General features: G+C 36.6%; 1 protein-coding gene across 9 annotated transcripts in view; it reads right to left on the reverse strand.

The window, feature by feature from the left end:
• Positions 1–22,349, reverse strand: part of LOC309646973 (uncharacterized protein) — an 80,703-nt gene that overhangs the window by 29,188 nt on the left and 29,166 nt on the right. For 3 of the 9 annotated variants that reach the window (XR_014255698.1, XR_014255699.1, XR_014255700.1), the window contains exons 3-6: positions 11,420–11,478; positions 10,552–10,641; positions 5,472–5,542; positions 2,235–2,353 (exon numbers count right to left, since the gene is read on the reverse strand). Coding sequence is in view for 4 of the 9 variants with exons in the window: in XM_082433874.1 (XP_082290000.1) it covers positions 2,313–2,353; positions 5,472–5,542; positions 10,552–10,641; positions 11,420–11,478 (261 nt within the window). In the remaining 5 variants the exon portion in view is untranslated. Of the gene's footprint in view, positions 1–1,594; positions 2,354–5,471; positions 5,543–9,341; positions 10,642–11,419; positions 11,479–22,349 lie in introns of those variants that run through there. The other 6 variants (XM_082433873.1, XM_082433872.1, XR_014255701.1 and 3 more) reach the window with 5 other exon arrangements.

Consider the following 22,349-nt stretch of genomic DNA (forward strand, 5'->3'; position numbering starts at 1 on the left):
CTCTGGTCTCAGGAAACCAAGAAAGCATGTTTTTTTTTTTCCCTTCACAATTATAATTAGCCCACATGAGTGTCATCACAGCCAGGGTGATGGTAATACTTTTTTATACGACTCATTTACATAGTATTTTGACATTTATAAAAGGTTTCTTTTTTTTAACATTTATTATCTCATTTGATTCTCCCAGTAACTCCCTGAATGTTGGTAGGGAAGGTATCATTAAATTTTATATACTAGAAATCTGAATTCAGTGTGGTTCACATTAGTACCACTTTACCCTAATTTACAGTTTACAAAGCATCTAAAAAACCATTTTCTTATTTGATGATTACTTAAGATCCTAATAGTACTTAACTTTTTAATACCCTTAAAATCTTCTAGGTATCACTGGACACTAAACTTGGCATGATCACTATGACTGCTTCAAAGAGGAAATTTTTCTTTTAAGAAATACAAATTAGGTATATTTCCTCCATTGTAAAGGGTGGATTTAGCAGCTCACCACCAGCATAAAGGAAATTAACCCCTGAGAAGACAATGCTTATAGATTGACAAAATTGAAAAGAGAACTTGATATATCTCTGGAATGTATACCATAGCCCTTATGTCTTTATGAGAATCAATTTTCAAGTTTCCACAGTTCAAAATAACTGACCCTGCCAGCACTAACATACTTCCTACAGAACAGCCTCTTTAAACAAACAAGAATTCAGCATGACCTTGGGCAATTCACCTACCAAGACCTGTTTCTTAACTGAGAACTTGAGGAATTTGAAGCAGCTGAGGTCTTTAGCACAATCATTCTATAATTCCAAGCTGATTTCTGGAAATAAGCCCAAAAAAATTAGTAAAATAAAACCTTTTCATTTGTTTTACGAGACCTATTTTTCCCCCTTGAATCTCTCTTTTTAAGAATGAAAATCTGACAAATAACTCTTATCTTCCATTCCATTTTTTCCCCAGAGCTCACGACTATCTTAAAGTTCGAGATATCCTCCTTAGTGTTTTTTTAAGGTTTTACATATACATTTACCCATAACAATAGCTTAACTTACATAAATAGTATCATACTGTTTTTTTTTTAATTAATTAATTTATTTATTTATTTATTTTTGGCTGTGTTGGGTCTTCATTTCTGTGAGGGCTTTCTCTAGTTGCCGCAAGCAGGGGCCACTCTTCATCACGGTGCACGGGCCTCTCACTATCGCGGCCTCTCTTGTTGCGGAGCACAGGCTCCAGACGCGCAGGCTCAGTAATTGTGGCTCATGGGCTTAGTCGCTCCACGGCATGTGGGATCCTCCCAGACCAGGGCTCGAACCCGTGTCCCCTGCATTAGCAGGCAGATTCTCAACCACTGCGCCACCAGGGAAGCCCGTATCATACTGTTTTATTCTTCTATTACTTTTTTCACTTAAAACAGTTTGAGCTTTATTTATATCGCTATTCATCCATTTTAACTGATATGATTTCAATCTATGAAAATAACATAGGCTATTTATTTCCTACATTTCTGCATGAGTTGGTAAAAGTTTTCTGTAAAGGCCAGCTAGAAAATATTTTAAGCTTCGCAGGACACATATGGTCCCTATTGCATATATTTTTTAAATTAATTAATTAATTTATTTATTTTTGGCTGTGTTGGGTCTTTGTTGCTGCGCGCGGGCTTTCTCCAGTTGCAGTGAGCGGGGGCTACTCTTCATTGTGGTGTGTGGGTTTCTCATTGTGGTGGCTTCTCTTGCTGAGGAGCACGGGCTCTAGGCGCACGGGTTTCAGTAGTTGTGGCTCGCGGGCTCTAGAGCACAGGCTCAGTAGTTGTGGTGCACAGGCTTAGTTGCTCTGTGGCATGTGGGATCTTCCAGGACCAGGGCTCGAACCCGTGTCCCCTGCATTGGCAGGCAGATTCTTAACCACTGCACCACCAGGGAAGTCCCTGCATATTAGTTGTGTAAAAAGGAATCCTTTAATTAATGTTGTGTCAAGGTCTCCAAGACCACCCTCTAGTTCAATGACTCACAGAAGTCAGAAAAGTGGTTATGCTGACAGATACAATTTATAGCAAAAAGGTTCAGTTTAAAATCAGCGAATGTAAAAGGCACATAGGGAAGAGTCCAGGAGACCAGGCACAAGCTTCCAGGTGTCCTCTCTGGAGAAGATGCACGGACAGACAGCAGTTAATTCTCCCAGAAATGACGTGGGACAACACATATAGACTCTTGTGAACGAGGGAAGCTCACCTGAGACTTCATGCCCAGGGCTTGCAGTGAGGTCAGGTCTCACAGGCATGGAGCAGCCACGTGGCTGACCTTAGTTATTCAGCTTCCAGCTCCTCCAGAGGTCAAACTGATCCTGCGTACTGCAATGCCCCCACCAGAAATCACTGTTAGCATAATCTATCTGATGTGGCTCAAGGCCCCAGGTAAACACAGGCACTCATAGAAGGCAGGATATACCAAGAGCTTAAAGGTTATCTCCCAGGGACTTGGTCAAGGGGCAGACTTATCTTTGGAATGTGCAGGGTTTGAGTAAGCCAGACTTGCTAAGTCCTTCACTGCACACCTGTAAAACCATTCTTAGCTTACAGGCCATAGACTTGATTTGACTGGAGACTCTAGTGCTAGGGTCATGTAAGTTACTTTTTTTTCCCCCTGTTACTTCATACATTGCTGTAAGAAACATCTCTATGGATGTCTTTGTGTATAAATTACACAACATATTGTGGGAATAATGACATAGGTAACTTCTTTCAGAAATAAAAACATGAAATTAGAAATATGTGACTCTCTTTAAAAAGGAAATCAATCTATAATGCTTATCACTTGGACTTAAAAATTATGTATTTAGGGCTTCCCTGGTGGCACAGTGGTTAAAAATCTGCCTGCCAATGCAGGGGACACGGGTTCGAGCCCTGGTCTGGGAAGATCCCACATGCTGTGGAGCAACTAAGCCCGTGCACCACAACTACTGAGCCTGCACTCTGGAGCCCGTGAGCCACAACTACTGACCCTGCATGCCCTAACTACTGAAGCCTGCGTGCCTAGAGCCCGTGCTCTGCAACAAGAGAAGACACCACAATGAGAAGCCCGTGCACCGCAACGAAGAGTAGCCCCTGCTCACCGCAACGGAGACCTAGTGCAGCCAAAAAAAATAAACAAATAAAAATAAATAAATAAATTTATTTAAAAAATGAAAAATAGAAATAAAATAAAAATTATGTATTTAGATGTAGGACTATAAAATCTCAGCCTTTCTTAATAAGGAAAGTGAATTGACAACAAGTGAACTAAATATAAAATCTGTGTTAGATACTAACAGATTAAAGCAAAGGTCTCAAAGAGATATTAAATTTGAGTATACGTATTTTATCACAAGCCACATGTTGCTCTGTTGTGTTTTTCTGTTATTACATATGAAGGCACTTCTTTTGTCAAATTAATTTGTACACATATTTTCTCTTAATCTGAACTGTAACCTTCGTCTGAATGAATGTCAAAGTTATGCAATGTCTTACGTAATTGTGGAAAGTCAAAGCATGACCAATGTAGGAGACACTGGTAGCTCACAAACTGTATTTATTGTTAATATCTTCAAAGGTAGCTGGATTTAAAACAAAATATTAGACTTTTTTTCTATCAAGAGCTATTTTTTTTTTTAATGAAAACATCAGTGTGATTTCCCAGATTTTGGGAAAAGCACTTCAATCTTCTATTTCCCTGCTACAAATGTCTATAACAAGCTTCAAGTGTTCAATAATTTCTAAACCTAAGTATGATGCAGAACTTTAGTGTTGTAAAAAGACTTACATGTGGAACTGTTGTTATAAGCAATGTGTAATTTCAATTTTACTAAAGTAATGAAAAAAAAGTTGTGGCTTGCGGGCTCTAGAGCGCAGGCTCAGTAGTTGTGGCGCGCGGGCTTAGTTGCTCCGCGGTATGTGGGATCGTCTCAGACGACGGCTCGAACCCGTGTCCCCTGCATTGGCAGGCGGATTCTTAACCACTGCGCCACCAGTGAAGACCCTAAATAGACTGTTTTGAGTGGAAAGGAGCACTACTTATTCTTGCATATTGGTCTTATATCCCCACACCCTCAACTTTCATATTAGTTATAATACTTTGTAATTTCCCTTGAATTTTCAAATAATTTTCTTGCCCACTAACAGTAATTGTTTCTTACTCTCCAATCCATATGCCTATTTCTTCTTTTAATCTTACTGCACTGGCCAAGGTCTCAGTGCAATGTGAAACAGATGCACAATAGCCATCCTTGTCCTATTGCTGACTTTAAAGGAACATCTCTAAAGTTATACCATTAACTCGTCATGCTAAACATGGGTTTTTAGTTATCGTTTATCATACTAAGGAAGCTTCTGTCTATTCATAATCTACCAAGAGGATGTTTCATTTGGTAGATTTTTAAAATGAGTGTTGCATTTTGTCGTTTCCTCCTGCATTCATTGAGATGATAGTATGGTTTTTCTCTTTAATCTATTAATGTGGCATATTATATGAAAAGATTTTCCAATGCATACCATTCTCCCATTTTGGCAATAAATTTTACTTTGTCACAATGAGTGAATTTTAACTGGTGAATCTGAAATGCTAATATTCAGGCTAGTTCAGCCATGTTCATAAGAGACTGAAGTATAGTATTTTTTCCCTCACATATCCCATTTGACTTTAGTATCATAGTTGAGCTTCCCCCATCCTTCCCCCTTTCTAAAAATTCTCTACTGCAACATTTATAAGGATTGTTTCTTGAAGGTTTAACAGACCACATCATAAGCCATTTATATCTGGTGGATTACCTGGGAGTACATTTTTAAACAGATTCAGATTTAGTGTTATTTTATATACACACAACGATCCTCATTTAAAAAATAACTAAAATTTCAAATTTATCCACATAAATTCACAAGTTTTGTCATTAAAAAATCTAGAACTATATCCTTATTCATATCTTATTTCTTTTATGATATTGTCTTTTTTATTGAAGAAAAAATTTTTTGCCAGGGTAGTGATAACCTCTATCTGATCCTATCACCATAGATTAGCTTAAAATCTTTTTCCCTTTATGCTTCTACGTGCTTTAATTGTTGCCTGCCCCAAATCATTAAGATATTCTCCTATGTTTTATTTATTTCTCCTTTCACATTTAGACTATATTCCATATGGAACTGATTTTTCTGCCTTGCGTCTGGAAGGGGTCTAGATACTTTTTTTTTTTTCTCATATGGATATCTGACTCTGCACTATTTATTGAAAAGACCATCTTTTCACCCACTGCAATGATGTCCCTTGGTCATAAATCAGATCATCTATATTTGTGGATTTGTGCCTAGGCTTTCTGTTACATTGGTCTACTTATCTATCCTTATGCCAACCAACTTTACAGTCATAATTATAACTATAGCTTTATAACAGGTCTTAATATCTGTTGGTGAAATATTTTCAGTTTTGTTGTTGTTTGTTTACCTTGGATAGTCTTGTCCTTTGCACTTCTGTCAGTTGGTTGATTTCTCAACATCCTGCTGGGATTTTGGTAACTGTGAAGTTAGATAACAAGCCAAACATTTATATCTTTTCAAATTTCTCTCAATATTATGATTTTCTTTCAAAAATTTATTTTTAGGTATTTGATATTTTACGCTAGGGTAAATTGTATCATTTTAACAACTTCTATTTCTTTGTTTCTGACATCAATTGGTCTTTGTATATTGACTTTGTATCCAGCGACCTTGATAAATTACTCTGTTCATAGATTCCTTTGAATTTTCTATGCACAATAGCAGTTGTCTATAAATAGTGTTATTTCCTCCTTTCAAAACTTATGCTGTTATTTCAGGCCTCATTTCACTGGCTAGGATCTCAAATATAATGTTAAACAATAGTGGTTATTATTGCTATTAGACTTCAATGAACCAAACTTTTCGCTTTGTTGACTTTCTCTGTTGTACGTTATTTATTTCATTGACCTTAAATCTTTTATTTTTCATTCTTCTTCTTTTTCTAGCTTCCTGAAAATAGTTTAGGTCATTGATTTTCAACCTTTTTTCTTTTCTAATATACACATTTAACGCTATAAATTTCCCTACATACACTGCTTTAGCTGAAACAAGTTTTAGTATCTTTGTTACTGTTCACTTCAACATATTTTAAAATGTTTTTTTTTTTTTTGACCCAGATACTGTTTTCAAATGTATTACTTAATTTCCAAGCAGTTGGGGTTTCTTTAGCCATCTTTTTGTTACTGGTTTCTAGCTTAATTCCAGTGTTAGGGAATACAGAACGAAGGCTTTTGATCTTTCACAATTTGTAGAGGTTTGTGTTATGACTCAGCATAGGGTCAACTTTGGTAGATGATTCATGTTTACTTGAAGAACTGAATTATGCCTTTTTGATCAAGTGTTCAGCATATATAAATTAGCTGTAGTAATGGTATTGTTCAGATCGTCTGTATTCTGATTTTTTTTTTTTTTTTTTTGCTTTTGGTCTGAGTATTCTATCAGCTATTGCAGAAGCTATGTAAAAGTTACTAACTATAATTAGGGATTTACTTATTTCCCCTCTCCTGTCACTTCTGCTTTATATATTTTACATTTGTCCTAGGAACGAACACATTTAGGATTGTGTGGTTTGTGTGCATTATTAATTCCTTTACCACTTTAAAATGTCCTTTTTATCTCTAGAGATGCTTCTTGCCTTAAATCTCTGTGCCCGATAAAACTATAGTTACACTGTTTCCATTTGGTTGTTTTATGTGATCTTAGAATTGTGTCTCTTGTAAGAAGTGTGTAGTGGGATATTGATTCAGCTGATAATTTTTCAACTTTAATTCAAGTAATGAATCACTTTACATGTTTGGGTTTATATTTTGCAACTTAAAAATCTGACCTGTTTTATGTTCCCTTTTCCATTCTTGCCTTCTTATATTTTATCCTCTATTAAAGTGTTAGATACACATTCTATTGTTCTTTAGTGCTCAACTCAAGATTATAACATGCCTCCTTGACTTTACAGTCTAATAACAGTATTAATTTTATCACTTACCAATTGCTAGAACCTGATAGCACTAACTCCATTTACTCTCCCTGTGTCTTTTGTTATTATATGATGCATCTTAATTCTACAGATATTTTAAATCCCCCAGTTTTAGTTATATTTACATTTACACATCTACCATTTCCATTGCTTTTCATTTATTCCCTCATTTCTAGATTTCATCTGGGGTCATTTTGCATCCGCCTGAAGAATATCCTTTAACATTTCTTCCAGTGTATGCCTACTGGTAACAAATTCTTATTTTTCCTGGAAAGTCTTTATTTTGTCATATTTGCAGTGTATCTTGCCCTTGCCTCTTCTTTCTTATCTGGAATGTGAGCACCGCAGCTGCCATCTCTTCACGAGGACGGAAACCACGCACTAAAGATGGTGGGTCATAAGTAAAGAACAGAAAAAGCCTGGAGCCCCACTGATCTTGTGGAGCTACTGTACTGGACACCTGGACAGCCAACATGTGAAAGAAAAGTAAACTCTAACAGTTTAAGCACCGTTCTTACTTTGGTTCTGTTACAAGACAAATATCATTCCTGATACAATGTCTTTGATCAATTCTGGAAGCTTCTTAGCCACTTATCTCTTCTATGTAGCTGTTAAGATATCTGTAATTTACAGTTAAATAATCCAGCATTTGTGGCACGAGTTACTCATGTAAAGTTGTCATGTAGGTCCTGCTAGTATTCTGACCAAGAAAGTACAGTCCAGGATGATCAGCTCACACTCTAATTAGAGAATCCATAATCCAGAGGCAACTTTCCTAGGTACTGTTGTCTGTCTCTTGACCAACATATAATGCTTTGCTAATTTACATACTAAAGGTCAGAAATTTTTATTGGTGAAATTAGTGGCCTGTTAACTAGAATGATGAACTTCAAAAATTGACTCCCAATGGTTGAAGGTTTTCAAGATTATGTGGATTGGCTAAAAGTGGAGTTGCACACCCACCCCGCAAGAACAGGACAAAGAATTCAGCTTGGTCTGTAGCCCTTACCCTTTGGGAAGATGTCCTAATATAATCCCCTGAAAGGTCCTCAGTGTCCAGCCATGAACACAGGTTTTGTTAAGGGTAACAGAATTCTGCTTCTTGAAGGGAACTTTCAGGCAAGGTGGTTAGAGCATCTCAAAGGGCAGAGAACAACTTCCTTAAGCCTGCAGAACAGGCAATAAGATTTTTTTTCTTTTTTTTTTGCTTACTTAATATCTGTATTGGTGACAGAAGTTGGTGAGAAACTGCCTTCATTATAACCTGGCTGTTAGGCGGCGATCTGGGGGCAAGAGTGTGTTTGGGGTGGGTGGGTATTCAGTGGGTACTATTATCTACCAAGGGTTGTACACGAATACATTGCCTTAGGTCAGTTCATAATTGCCTCACCCCCCGTTCTATTTCCTCCTGCTTAAAACTCCTAAAATATATATGTACACTGGATCTTACTTGTGTGAATCTTTCATTTTTTTTCCATCTCTTTTATGCTGTATTCTAGCTTATTCCTGTCGTTTCAAAAATTATCGTGTCTGAAATATATAATAGTAAATTTCTTCCCAGTGACATTAGAAGAGAGGTCCCAAGAGGGCAGAAATTTGTTTTATTCATTGCTTTACCACCAGCACCTTACTGTGCCCTGCACATTAAGGAGGTGGTCACAATAATTTTTAAGCTAAGCTTGGATACTGTGAGAGCAAGACTGTAACGGACATTTCAGCTCTTTGCCATGGAAATCTTCCTTTCCCTCCACCTAGTCTTAGGTTCGGAAGCTGCTTTGCAGCCCCCAGGCTGCTGTGCAGAGCTCTGCGCTCCCCTTCCTGAGGCTGCAGTACCTTCTAGGGTCTTGGCTTCCTGCAGAGGTCTCAGTCCCACCTTCCCTGCATTGTCAGGTCATGTCTCACTGTTAAAACTCCCAGAGTTCCCTGGTGAGGTTCTCAGCCAAGATGATAATCCTGCAGGTCAGAGTTGCTTTCAGTGCCTCCGTTTACTACTTTGGCTTTGTTTTCTCTTCACTTCTGGCACTTGGTATTTCCTTTCTTTTCTTTTACAGTCAGCTGCGTGTATAGGTTATGTTTTATTTGGCATCTTTCTGAGTTTGGAGCTATGGGATGGTGGTGGTAGCAAGGTTTATGTGAATTCAGTCTGCCACGCCACCAAGATTCCTGGAAACAAACTATGTGAGAAGGTAAAACAATAAACCACCATTTTAAGCCACTGATTTGCAGTTTTCTATTACACTGCAGTAAAATTCAATCACTAATTGATGCACTTTGAAAAGCAGAACAAATGAAGAAAACACAGAGTTGGAAGAAAATGTTTATTTCGTAAAAAGGTATGAAGGTAGAAAACCAGTAAGAACAGGGAAAAGAGAACTTACAAGTGGGGGATTTTGAGTCAACTGGGAAGTGATTTGGACAAAACTTTCATAGGCAACAGAGCTTCATATACCATAACGACTACACTGAAAGGCATCTAATAACCAGCCAATTTTATCTGTATCAGTAGTACTAAGAATAATTCTCTCTACACTTCCACTTTTTCTAAGGAAAATGTAATCAGTGAAGACCTAGTTGGCTTTAATGTTTTCAGTGTGTGTCTCGAGTTATCAAAAATTAACTGTAGGAGAGTAGGATGAAGTAGAGACCTGCATTTTTGTGTTGAGAAAATATTAACCTTTAATTGTGCAACTTAATTCTTGGGTATGCCTTTGCTGTTTGATTTTTGTTTATTCTTCCCTACAACATTAGCATGATGGAAGTATAATTACTTGGTCACCACTTAACATTTCAGTTCTGTTTTTCAACATGTAACCAAGGGTACAATTAATTTAAACACTTTTAACAGTAAACAACTGTGTACATGGTAAAATAAGTTGGCTTTTTTCAAATTTAAAGGGTATAGTATCAACTGAAACTAACTCCACTCAAGAAATAATTGGGTGTCTTCTATTAAGCAGGCATAGTGCTGGTACTGCATGAATATTACCTCCTATTAATCATTCTAAGAACTTGAGAAAAGACTTGTGAAACCAGAGCACTACCAGAGGACTAACTGTAACCCTTCACACCCTGTGGTCTGTTTTTCTTGCTGTTACAAGTAACATGAAGTACTCCCACTTTGTAGAGCCAGAGAGATAAAATCATTGATCACTGTCATATGGCTAGGAAGTAGCAGATGCTATAACATGAACCCAAGGCCTTGATTCAAAGATCAGCTCTTTTATAGTGCTATTATGATGCCTTTATACAATTCTTTAGTGGACAGTTTTCGCCACCTGGCAGTCATTTTCTTACTTTAATTTTTTATAAGGAAAACACTGTGAAGAAGCAAAGTAAAAAACTGATTTAATCCTTGGCAGTACAGTGGCAATTAAATAGCTGTTAAAAAAAAAAACGTGTTTTGAGAACATGCCCAGGATTTTTGAGAACATTTCTACTAGACACCTTTGCTCCTAGCTTATCTTCCATTGAGAGAGGGAGGGGACCGTATTTAAAAACAAGAATAGGGACTTACCTGGTGGCCCAGTGGTTAAGACTCTGTGCTCCCAATGCAGGGGGCCCGGGTTCGATCCCTGGCCCGGGAACTAGATCCTGCATGCCGCAACTAAAAAAAAAAAAAAATAATAATAATAATGATAATAATAAAAATAAAATAAAAACAATAATAAAATTTTCTTCTTTCAACAAAATTTATCATGTCAGACACTGAATTTATGAAGACAAACTTGTTTCTGTCTTCAAGGGGCTCATAATTTAAGAGGAGAACTACACATGTAAATAAATTAGTGATAATTTTAGTACCAGTGATAGTGCTAAACTAGAAGAAAGTAAAAGACATATTTATGACACAAAGAGAAGAACCCTCTCTCCCTTTTACCTGGAAGGTCCAAGATCCAGGTTATACTAAGACATCTGAACTGAGTTTTGAAGAGTGAGTTATTTCCTGAGGGCTTAGTATGTGCCAGATAGTGTGCTAAGCGATTATCTGGATTATCTAATTAAATTATCACTGCAATTTAGGAGATAGGTAACCCCATTTTACAGATGAATCCAGGTGGTTTAACCTAGAACTCAATCTGCTAAATATTGCGAGCTACTGACATACGCAAACACACAATAAAACAGATCACTGGAGTCACAGAGATAAAGGGACTTATAAAACTGTAATGTTCTCATTTACATACAACGCATATGAAGTGAGTATGCTTCAGGAATTAGCCAAAGGTCACATAATAAAGATAGAGATAATCTCTTATTCTCTCAAGGGCTTGTCCATTGTATGATCATGTTTCCCTGAAAATGTTATTCTCTTCCTGCTTTTCCCTTTAACTCCTTCAAACTCTCCATCACCGAAAGCCACCTCAAACCACATGCCAACTTACCAAAGGGCGAGGTCATTAAATGAATGCAGCTCAAGGACACAAGGTTTGATAGGGTTAGCCTGTATTTAAAACAAGATATTTACTGTAAATGTCAGTGTTTTATAAGCAATGATCTGAAAAGACTGAGAAACAAGTAAAACAGGTTTGCCAGCTTTTATGAACACTGCTTCTTACATACTCAACCTATTACATACGAAAATAAATACAAGGCATGAATTCAAATCCCAGATATCCTGAAAACTTCAGAAAAGACCGGTACTCTGGTCTACCCAGAACTCTACCTACAACTGTACAGTACACATTCCTGTATGGCATGGCTACATCAAGTTTTCTAAGCACTTGGATTAGTTTTCCTAATGTCAGCCCTCGGAGCCTTCTACCTGCCCTGTCTGAGCTGCCTGGGATCTATTCAATCGTTTTTTTAAACATAAGTAAACAGTACAAACTGTTCATTGTTTAGTTTGAAACAAAGACTTTAAATGCTTGTGTGGAAACAAAAAGCTGAAATAACTTCCTTAGGGTCATAATAAAACTCTATCATTATTCTATTTTATAACTTACTTTTTGCTCTTATTAATCTGTTTTGGATATCTTTTCATATTAAAAATGCAGATCAACATTTTTACCTTTAATGCATACGTAAATTTTCTTAAAATATATTCTATAAATGGAATCTTTGAAATAAAAGATATTTTAAAAAATAAACTTTTTATATATGTTTCCAAAACTCCAGCTAGAATTTTCCTACTTACAGTGTATCACAAGCACTAATTTCTTTTCATCTTTAATAACACTGAATATTATAATTTTTTAGATTTTTTGCTAATTTTACACAAAAAATATTATCTGCCCAGTTATATCTTTGATTAATTACTAAAGAGATTGAAAATTATTCATTTGTCTATTTTTAAAATTTTTCTTCCATAAATTTTGTTCGTCTCTTCTATCAATGCTTCTATTAACATGGTTGCACTTTTCCTAATAAATTACAATGATATCAGATTTTTTAAAAAAAACTATCATTCTTATTATATGTGCAGTTTTAAAAACATACTTTAAAGGTTCAAGGTGGACAACTATTAAGACTTTGAAAAAAAAAAAACAGCCTGACTGGAATTCTAATGTAGATGACTCTGCTCATGGCTAGTGCGCATGAGCACAGTAAACCTGTTGTGGTTTAGGTTTAACATACAGATGGAGAGAACGGATGTGCAACATTCCCGGTACTACTGCGTTTATTTCCCACCTTCAAGTGAAGACCCAGTTAAATCCTATTGATTCTACAACAGTAACAATATGAAAATTGACAGGAGCCAAAGAATATCAGCAAACTTATTAATAAGAAAAGGACAAAAGTGAGCATTTATTTGGTAGCACAGTATACACTGGTTCTGAAAGGTATGAAAATTAGAATCACACACTTAATCACACACCTTTAAAAAATTATAGATGTTCCTTTCTAGATTGACTGTATATTTGAGGGTAGATCTCTCCCATGCATTTATTTCTTTAATCTCCACAAATTCCTGAGACCCACAGCCTGCATATATGAACCACTTATGGTACCCAGGGACACTTGCTCTGAGGTCAGGGATCTCCATCACTTTAACTGCTCTGTGATTATAAGCAACTTAACTTTCCTGAGCCCCAGTTTCCTGAACTGTAAAGTATACTCATAACACTTACCCTAAACCTAAAGGGCTGCTGCAAGGGTTAGATGAGAACATTACAAAAGTAATAAGTACCTGTACCGTAATAGGTGTTCCATATACACGGTGGTATTTATGAATACTCAGACAGTAATAATGACAGATGTATTAAAATGAGTGACAAACTCAGGGGAACACCCAAGGTCTAAGGGCTGTTAACGCAAAGATGAAGAACTGATAGAACAGACTTTCCTTTTTATATGAGTTTTATGATTTAAAAAAATTGATCAGAATAAATGTCTTAAATCTTTGGGTAACTAAAAATAAAATTTGAAATGATGAGGGCTCCTTAATTGCAGCTCCAGGGTTCCTTAGTTATGGCTCGCCAGCTCCCTAGTTGCGGCACATGGGCTCCTTAGCTGCAGCATGCATGTGGGATCTAGTTCCCTGACCAGGGATCGAACCTGGGCCCCCTGCATGGGGAGCACTGCGCCACCAGGGAAGTCCCCAGCATAATGTATTTATAATACTGAGGGTAGAATGGGCCTTCCTAAGACAACAAAACCCAGAAGTTACCAAAAATTACATAATGATTTAAAATAAAGTTTTAAAAAGCATATGACAGATTAGGAGGAAGTATCTGCAACACATTTAATAACTTAGAAAGAAAAAAAAATCCAAAATACATACAGTTCCTAAAAAACAGTAAGAACAAATTAACAAACCAAAAGAAATATGGGCAAAGGACATGAACATACAATCAAAAAAATAAAAATGAAAGAAAGAAAACCAATGAAAATATGAAAAGATATTAGCTTCACTCTTAGACAAGGGAATGAAAATAAAAACAGATACTTCTTTGCAACCATCAGATCAGCAAAAATGAACACAAAGGGTAATGCTTTGGGGCAAGGATGTGAGGAAACAGGCACTCTCTTACATGGCTAGCGAAAGTATAAACTGGCACAGACTCCTTGGAGAATAACTTTGCAGTATCTGTAAGTATTTTAAATAGACATGTTCCTTGACACAGCAATTACACCTTTACAAATGGTTTTGTAGAAATAATCACACAAAATATGAATCAAAATATTCTGTATTTTGCAAGACTGCCTAGAACAGTGAAATACTGGAGCAACCTATGGCTCCACCAATAGGGAAAAAAGTACATTATGGTATATTTATATATGGAACTAAAAAAAAAATATGTGATGCATAGATATGGAAAGTTCTCCAATGCATGAAAAAAGGTATAAGATATATACACAGTATGATTTCATGGTATTATAAATCCCACCCATATCACCAAGGTATATGTGTGTAAAAACACAACAGAGCTTGGAAGGATCACCACTGTTAATAATTCAGAGTGTAAGAAAAAGGCAGGCCGTGGTATGTGAATGTGAAGAGAATATCTTTATATACTCTTCACGTTTACTCTAAATATTACAGAATGAATGACCACACATTTAGAAAGTTATCTGAAGGGACTGTCCTGGTTGTCCAGCGGGTAAGACTCTGCACTCCCAATGCAGAGGGCCCGAGTTCGATCCCTGGTCGGGGAACTAGATTCCACATGTGGGCTGCAACTAAGAGTCTGCATGTCACAACTAAGAAGCCCGCACGCCACAACTAAGACCCGGTGTGGCCAAAATAAATAAATAAATAAATAATGAATTAATAAATAAAAAAGGAGTTATTGTTAACTTCAAAAAAAAACAAAAAACAAAAAAACAAAGAAAGTTATCTGAAAATGAAGGATTTGCCAGTACCCAGTTCCCAAACTCTGTTTCTCATTCATACTCATACCTTTACTTGAATATAACCCAGCATTCTGGTTAACATGGAATCTTTTTGTGTTACTGACTATATTACTACATAATTTTAAACAACAATTATTAAATATAAACAGGATACCCAAAACAAAAATTTTCAGAGACAACCTATAGTATAAGGAAAATTTATGTCAAAATTAAGACAACTGTATACCTTTAGCGACCTTTTATACTTTTTCAATCAAAGAAACCCTGCAAAAACCCTTATTTTCCCAGGGAATTTGAACTCCTATAAAATTTGCATGAAGAACAAGTAGCAAAGAAACTTTCTCAAACTACTTTTAAAAAACAAAACAAACAGCCCAAACCCTGTTTTTAAATATTTTTAGACAGTAGGACAAATACTAAACACATAGCTTAACAGTCTTTAAAGAATCACTTTGAAATAAGCAAGGAAAAGGTCAGAACTTTTAAGCCAGTTATAATTGCATCTGGTTAGTCCCAAGACAGACAGTTAAGTGACTGAACAGGTTCTACTGCTAAGATTTTGATTCCCGGAACAGTTTTACTCAGCCTCACAGGAATAATGTGTATTAAATTATACAAACACCCTTGGGATGTGTTCTTTTCCATAAAATTAAAGGAAGTTAAGGCTAATGTTAATGGTAGAATTGCTTTTTTAAAAAACTGAAATGAATAGAACTAAAAGGTAAACTCATGTGTATCAGATTCCCCATTTTAACTGACATTTTTCGATTACTGAAGCCATAGGACACATTTGTTTGGAACCATAAAAGCCTACTATTGGGAACCGATGAAATGAGAAAGATATAATGAAACAGGAAGAAGTTAAATAATTTACACCAAATGCATAGCAAATAATTATGAGGAGAGATATCAAATCCTCAAACTTGATAGAAAATAGTTGGAGTTTAATTTCGGAACATATTCAAATATTATTGAAAAATCCAACTTTATATTATGTGCTCTATCAATCAATTAAATAAAAAATGACAATTGGAAAATAAGGGGGGAAAATGGGGACATTTTAACATTTACCCAGATTCTGTAACATTTAAAACTGATAAGCACATGTTCATCAGAAAAAAATTTCTTTTACATTTCTAATAAATGTATGGTTTTTAAAGAAATCAAGGCATGTATTTTCTAAAGGGTGGGAGACAGCTCAGGATAAAAGAATCATTTACTGTATTAACTAAAAGCAGATAAAGTGAAAAAAAATTTTTCACTTAACTATAACTCAACTTTCATATGGAGTTTTTTCTAAGTGATAAAGTGAGGCAAAGCTGATAGCCCAAATGAGCAAAGACCCCATAATATAATCAGGAAAGTATGGAATATAAAGATATAGATACAGGGCTATTAAACAAAAGAAAAAAAGCAATAAATTAAAAAACACTATAAATTAGGAATTTAACCTATAGGCCATTTGGGAGCCTAAACCACATGGTATGTTAAATATTTTTTCATATTGGAGAATATGAAAGCAAAATTTTATATTTTGTTCACTGAGGTTCAAAGGTAAACTGATGGGGAACTCTCACATATGCTTAATCTGAAAAAATATATTTCATAAAACTACCCTTAGATTATATGATGCTTCCATAATGCACTGCAATATTTCTCTTGAAGTATTATAAATTAGAAAATAACCTAAGCACTTGACAAGTTTTAAATGAACATGTGGAACTCACTGAAATATACATTTTACATCCAAGTACATAACAGAACAGCTCCCAATTAATAAAAAGAAAATTTTAAAACTTTAGTATATTGAACAAATAGAATACAGTTAGAAAGATCGCACTCACCTATTCAAGAACAAGTCTCCCTGCCTTGACCTCACATTTTTTATTTGTGAATTTTTCATAACACATATATATCTTCCAGAGGAGAAGCAGCAAACGTGAATTCTAATTCTGGATTTAGGCACAGATAAGAGTTTATGGATACTTGCCAAGCTGCTAGAAAGAATAATATGTACTTAAGTCATTTTCATTTTGTGGTTGTTGTTTGCTTTGTGTTTTACCTGTACAGAATGTGGCGTGTCACCAAAAAAAGAAAAGTAGAGCTGATTTCATGGAGTTGAAAAACAAAGTTACAGAAAATTAATTTTAAGTAGAGTGTTTTCAATAAAAGCATGAAATATGAAAACATCATTTAAATCAAACAATTCATACCTAGAACTAGTTATCAGGTACTACCTTGTCTTTATTTACAAATGTATGGCACAACTATACTCTAAAAAAAAAGGATGACAAACACATGTTTAAAATAATAATAACAGTAATAACAATAATAATAGCTACCATTTTTCAGGAGCTTAGTATGTACCAGGAATTATTCTAACACTTTACTGGTATTAACTCATTTATAATATTAATCCATTTAATCTCATAACAATCCTATTAGGTAGGTACTCTTATAATCCCAATTTAGCAGATAGAAGAAACAGAGAGAGTAATAACTTCCTCAAAATAACATAGCTAGTAAGTGGCAGTACCAGGATATGAGTTCAAGAAGCTGGGCTTCAAAACTCTACCACTAAATTACAGTGATTTCAAAGATTCAAACCATTTCCATCAAATCAGAAAGTCGGTATCATCTTTATTGCTAAAATAAAAATGAGTTAGATCTACTTTAAACATAACAGCAATTATTTACTGAACACCTAAAATATGCTATGTATTATTATTAGGCATTATAGCTGGCATTAACAACAGCTAGCATGTTAGCATTTATCAGGACTTAACGTGACAGGAACTGACTAATGAACCACTTTGCATTCATCACAGAGGTCAATCCTTACAACCACCCTGTGAAGTGGATACCATACCTATTTTGCAGATGAGAAAAACACCAAGGTGTGAAACAGCGTCTTTCCCTCTTCCAAATCACATACCAAATTGACTGGCAGAGGCCAGATGGCTACACATGTCTAATATCAGAGCCCTTGCTTGTCAGAGCACACTGAAAGGGCTACAAGTGTGATGTCACCGACCAAACAAGACATTCTTTTGCCCCAAACCCCAGAGTCTTATGTCATGTTAGAGATACAATAACACAACTGAAAAGATATGACAGTAATTAAAATTTATAGTTATTACATTAAAAAAGACATCAAGCCTCTGTGTACTATTTTTGCCAAATCCTGCATCAATGTTAATGGTTGATATTCCAAGTCAGCTGAAGTAAACATCCACCTCCCAGCCGATCCATGTATTACAGCTGAGTGTAGGATGTTTACATGAACTGAAAACTCGGTTTAAAGCAGGACTTACAATGATTGACATAAATGAGGCAAAAGTCAAATCAAAAAGTATTTTGAGACAAGGTTTAAACTGCAAGGGAAAAGGCAGAAGTGACATTCTTTTCACTGAAATAATTTATGGCAATGTAAGCAAACATCTTGTAAATGTTCCCGATCTAAATGTGGCTGATTTTACAGCCTCTCATCTCCCTATATCCCTCTCTTCAAAACAACTGAACTTGCATTTAGAGGAACCCGGCTGATGGCCTTGACGATGCATCAATCACCCATTCTTCCTCAGGAAGGAGATTCCTGTTTTGGGTAAAAGACAAAGTTAACAATACACCTCTGAGGAGCTCAAAGCTCAGCTGTAGCCTTCCTTTTCCTCATTTCTCTTCCCCCTCCTCGAGCCTCTCCCCATCTCCTCCCTCAACTCATAATTCAGTTAAGTTCGCCTCAGTAACGTCTCTCTCCCATACTCTGATCTCAGTACACCTTCTACTGGCCCAAGTGTTGCTAAGTTGACTCTCAGAAATCCCTCGTCTCTTTGCATTCCTCTGATTAAGAAAATATTACCACCGATACCTCTACAAAGCATATGTGGCCCGATCAGTACACTTGCACCAACGAAGAGGAAATCCTCAAATTTGGAAGTAAAATTAAATATAAGAACCATTGCCAGCAAATTCTAAAAATCTCTGGAATTTCAGAGGCATTCCAGGACCTTCAGGAACCTCCCGTCTCTACCTGGCCTCTCCCGTCCTCTTCGGGCTACTTCTCCTGAAGCACCAGTTCTCAAGATTAAACACACACTTTTTTTTTTTTTTTCTCCACAAGTATATTGTTTTCTTGTTTCAAGTATTCCACTGCAATACTATTTTTTCCTTCTGCTTTTCTTTGCAAATGTATTCAAATAGGTTTTGTGGGCTAGACAATTAATATGATGCTTTCTCTGGGAGAAAAATGGGTCTCAGGTTTCCAACAAACCTTTTTCAAAACAAACTTTTGGATTACTACATGTTTTTAAGTTGGGGATTTTATGCGTATTTTTCTTCAGTCGCTAACTGGGCATAATACCGAACAGGGAAAAGAATGTAAGATGAGCTCCGCGCTCTGAAAGCCTGGACCCAGGACATCAGCACCAGCAGCACTTGGGAATTTAGGAAAAACAGTGCACATTCTCAAGCATCACCTCAGACCTACTGAATGAGAAGCTCTCGCAAGGCCCAGCAATCTGTATTTTAATTAATAATCCCTCCAAGTAATTCTGATACATGCTAATATTTGAAAAACAGTGGATTAAAGATTAAATTGTTTCACCAAATACGCTGGAAAGCCAGAGCAAAGATAGCAGTGAACATCAAACTGTTAGAAAGTCTGTCATATGCTACAGATTTGGGGGGCCGGGGGGGAAGGCAACGTCAAAACACCCATCACATGTCCACCCATAATGAACCAGGCTGGGGAAACTGTGGCAGAGACAGCCTGAAAAAGCATAATTTTGAAAAGTAATTAAGTTCAGACTGATACTCAGACTTGAAATTTTTTTTTCCCTGAATACACACAGCAAATAGAGGCACATTCGCTCAGTGATTAAAGTTTTAACCAGAGGAACGGAAGGGGCCACAGTCAGAGCCCTCTGTATGCAATGAGGACGGCACGCTGGGATCCGAAGCTCACTGCCCACTTCCGGGTCACCCCACGCCACCTCTGCCTCTGCGTAAAAGGGACTCGGGCATCAAGACCAATGAAGATCCGTCCAACAATGTAATTTTAACCAAGAATATTTGTACACGAGCATATCTAATTGGAAATGAACTTGAAGACAATTCTGTAGTTGTCTGCTTAAAAAAGTAACCCCTAAGGAACCTCAAAGCAAATGCTAAGGAAAAAACCTGTCATTTTCAGAAAACGGTATTCAGTAACTAAAAATGTTTTACTTTCAATATTAACTAGATCAAAATATCTTCTTAGTAAAGAATTCCTGAGGTTTCTAAGGCCTGTCAATAAAGACCACACACGTCTTCCTCAATACTAAGTTGAAGAATGGGGAAATAAGCTGTTACAGGTTCACTGGCAAATACCAATGCTCTAACATTTTAAAGCATTTGTTCTGTATAGTCAATTGCTAAATTTGCAGGCCACTGGGAAGTTTGTGGTTCTTCCAAATTAAAACATAAAGAAGTCATCTGCAAATGACTAAAAGGTTGTACTGAAGTACACTGAAGCAAGGGCATCCAGAATTAAAGCTGACATGGTCTCTGATTCTCATTAGGGCAGAATAACATGGAACAAATGTTACGTAACACAGATTGTACATTAATCCTGAGCATCCAGGGATGAGTGGACGGCTGTGCAGAGTGCCACAGCTTTGTGCAGGACACCCACCCTTCTTTTAGCATAGATCTGGGCTATCATTTTAAAAAGTCTTTCAAATTCAGCTAGGCAAATTATTAAACTAGGCAGTTTCTATCTACCTTACTGAATTTCAAAGCTATGTAACAAAATTTTTCACAGGAAACAATGTCACCTTGTCTAACAAAATAACCCTATTACCAGAGCACTCTTTCTGCCTTTCCAGGGAACACTCCCATGGCTCTTAGAGCAAATGGCCCTATCTGTTTGCTGCTATCTGGAACCCAAGGCCTCCAATGTGCTAAATCAGAGGGTCAGCTCTTAATAAAGCATGTTTATTAAGATTTGAGCATGAAGGGATACATGCTGCATGCTAATCATCAAGCTTGGAAATTATACTTCAACTTGCAAAGCTACCTGTGTCTGAAGCAACTACCTATGCCACCTCCCTCCACTCTGGCCACGTAAGTCTTGTAAACTAGCACAAAGGAGCATTTAAGAATCAGTGCTGTAGCACGAATACATCTGGGCAGCTACATTATGACCCAAACTGTCATTTGCTCATCTGTGTAAAAGATATAAGCAAATGGTAGACACTGTTGCAACAAAACAAAATTGTTAGTGGGGCCCCATACAGGCAAGGTGCTCTACTGGACACAGACGGCAGGAAACTGGTAATTATAAAGATATAATGTCCTCACCCTCAGAAAGCTTATGATCTAATCAAGGAAGATATGCATGTAAAAAATTAGCAAGAACTTTACCTTTTGGTTTAATTATGCACTGAACCTAACACAGTAAGATGTTTAGCAGTTTAATATTAATACATGATAAAAATACCAAAGCTTTATTGAAGAGAAAGATTTCAATAAATAGAAATGTTTCCCAGTGTCTAAAAGACAAATAGAGATAAGAAAACAAATTTTCAAAACTCAGAAAAAGAGCTGTTGTACAATTATACGTTATCAATAGTCTGCCCTGAATGTCACCTGCGAGAAAAGCCCTGTATTGTTCAGCACTGAGAGGGAACACAAAAAATAGATACAGCACACCTGCTCACAAGGCATCCACATTCTAATGAGGAAGAGAAAAGGCAAGTGATAATACTCAGGAAAATACACTCAATAAAGTAAGACAAATATAACCAATGGTGAATGTTGCAAATAGGCTCAGTGGTTTGAAGTCCTCCAAGTTTTTAGAGGACAGTTCTGACTAGGAGCTGTGACATCATTCCGGGTGGAGAACAGGAAGTTGGGGGGGGGGCAGGGGGTTGAGAGGCGAGAGACGAAGTTTGTACGCTTCTTCACTACAGAGAAAACTGAAATGTCTCGGTTGTGTGCTGCTGGGCGGTAGGGTGGGGTGGTGGTGATAAATGTGCTCCCAATAACGTCTCCAGAATTTCTAAAGGAGGAAATCAGTCTTCTGAACTGTTGGGAAGTTAAACTCTAGCCTACTTGGAAAGGCAATAAAGAATGAAAGTTCACTGCCAGGGCAAAAACAGAAATAAGAACCCATAGTGGAAAAAAAAAATTTTTTTAAACTAAATTCTCTAAGGCCCAGCAGCATCTTAAGTCTGGGAAGCTCAGATGGCATCTGCTACAGGATATCCTGTTCTTAGGACAGCATCCCACACTAAACTCTAGCATAAAACATGCATTCTCACAGAGAGCAGTAAATGAAGAAACCTAAAGATTCCTGGTGTTTTTCCACATATTTTATAGCCTCCCCTGTTCTGCTTCTTAGATATAACTATCCTGAAATGATGTCTGTGAAGAGCCGGTAGCAGCAAACATCTGACTGAAAGCTTAGCTATGTCTTACAGCTTCCAGTCGGGGATGTTTACAACAACAGACTTTCTGGACAACCAATTAACAGAAGGA

This window comes from Balaenoptera physalus, assembly GCF_965194825.1.
Source record: "Balaenoptera physalus genome assembly, chromosome: 17".
Lineage (NCBI taxonomy): Eukaryota > Metazoa > Chordata > Mammalia > Artiodactyla > Balaenopteridae > Balaenoptera > Balaenoptera physalus.